Genomic DNA, 1,490 nt, shown 5'->3' on the forward strand with positions numbered 1-1,490 from the left:
CTGCTTGCATTTGAAGACTTGAAGCAGCCCAGCAGGACAGTGACAGCTCAAAGCCAAGGAAAGAAATCTACAGGGTTCTACTCCAAGTCACCAGGAAGCATCTCTGCACTGGGAAGAGAGGATCCAGTCGTTCATATACACACACGCACACACACGCAGGCACACCTAGGCTGGCACATGGTCATTGCTGGTGCTCACAGTTAGCTGTCACCCTTGTGTTACTCCAGACAAAAAGCAAGCTAACTTCCTCTCCACCTGACTCTGAGGGGAGCAAAGGATGTTTTAAAGAAACACTACTGAGCAAAGTATGTTATGAAGACAGATTCCTTTGTATTAGCAATCAGTCGAGTAAGTCCAGGGACCAATTCAGGTGCCCCTCTGCTGCCCAGGGGGTTAAAAAACGTAAGAAAAACTCTCCAGCTTGGGAGGGGAGAGGGAAAACAGAGGGTGAAGAACACAGTAAATCAAAAAGTGCTTCTAGGAAAAGCAGCAGGATAAAACCCATCCCTACAGTCTGAGAGCACTTCCATGCTATTGACCGGAGAGGCAGCAATGGCCCCCCACATGCAGGTGTGATGCACATCTGCAAGCACCCTCCTCAGTGCCTGTGAAGACCGTTACCTCCCCCTGCCTCTGCCTGGTCTGGGCAGTGTTTAATACAGGAGCCAGTTCCCAGGAGGAGTTCCTGACTCCTCATTCCCAGAGTATTCCACTTCCCTTTAGCATCTTTCAGTAGTAGTCATTCTTCTTGCCATCAGCTCCCTGTATGTTTGCCCGGTCCTTCTGGTCTTGGACAAGTTCCAGGTCATCACTGTCATCCACCTCACCTCCATGATCCTCCTGCATGTAGACAAACAGCCAGGAAGGAAAAATCAGTAAGGCCTGCAAATGGAGAGCCTAAGCAGCCTGCCATGTTGCTTCCGAGTGTAGCTGTTCTACCACACCAGCTCAGTTTGGGAAATGAAGGGAAACAGGGAGAAATCCATCTCTGCCAGGGACCTTTAGGAGTCATTGGCAAGCCACTTAGCCAAGACACAGAGGGGGCATGGGCAGAGCACCATCCCTTACTGCCCAGAAAGCACCAGGGTGATCTCTAGCACTCATGCTCTCAATCTTTGGCGGCCTCCAGTCTTTCTCCTACAGGGATTGTCAACTTGACACTGACTACAGTAGTCCTGGAGCTCCGAGACACAGCAACAATACCTGTTTTTCAGTCAAACAGAGGAGCAGTTGCTATCTGAGAACCTGTACACCACCTCCCATGTTTGCCTCAGGAGTGGGACATCACATTCTTCTGCCACAAATACCTTTGTTCAATAAAGAAAAAGGAGCAGAGGTGAGTGGGTCCAGGTTAGTTCTGGAGACCCACATCACCGAGCAGACAGAGACAAACCTGAAGTCAGTGCTCACATCTGCTTTCCCAAGTGACAAGTCCCACTCAGCTCCTGGCTACCACCATACCCAGGTAACAATCACACCAGAGAGGGAAA

At 50.1% G+C, this 1,490-nt stretch overlaps 1 protein-coding gene across 1 annotated transcript in view; it reads right to left on the minus strand.

The window, feature by feature from the left end:
* Nucleotides 1-707: 707 nt before the first annotated feature.
* LOC104403544 (Golgi integral membrane protein 4-like) overlaps nucleotides 708-1,490 on the minus strand; it is a 26,814-nt gene continuing 26,031 nt past the window's right edge. Inside the window, exon 14 of the mRNA XM_010011719.1 lies at nucleotides 708-840. Coding sequence (XP_010010021.1) covers nucleotides 730-840 — 111 coding nt within the window. The 3' untranslated portion in view covers nucleotides 708-729. The remainder of the gene's footprint in view (nucleotides 841-1,490) is intronic.

The sequence above is a fragment of the Nestor notabilis genome, unplaced genomic scaffold (genome assembly GCF_000696875.1).
Source record: "Nestor notabilis isolate BGI_N333 unplaced genomic scaffold, ASM69687v1 scaffold20183, whole genome shotgun sequence".
Taxonomy (NCBI): Eukaryota; Metazoa; Chordata; class Aves; order Psittaciformes; family Psittacidae; genus Nestor; species Nestor notabilis.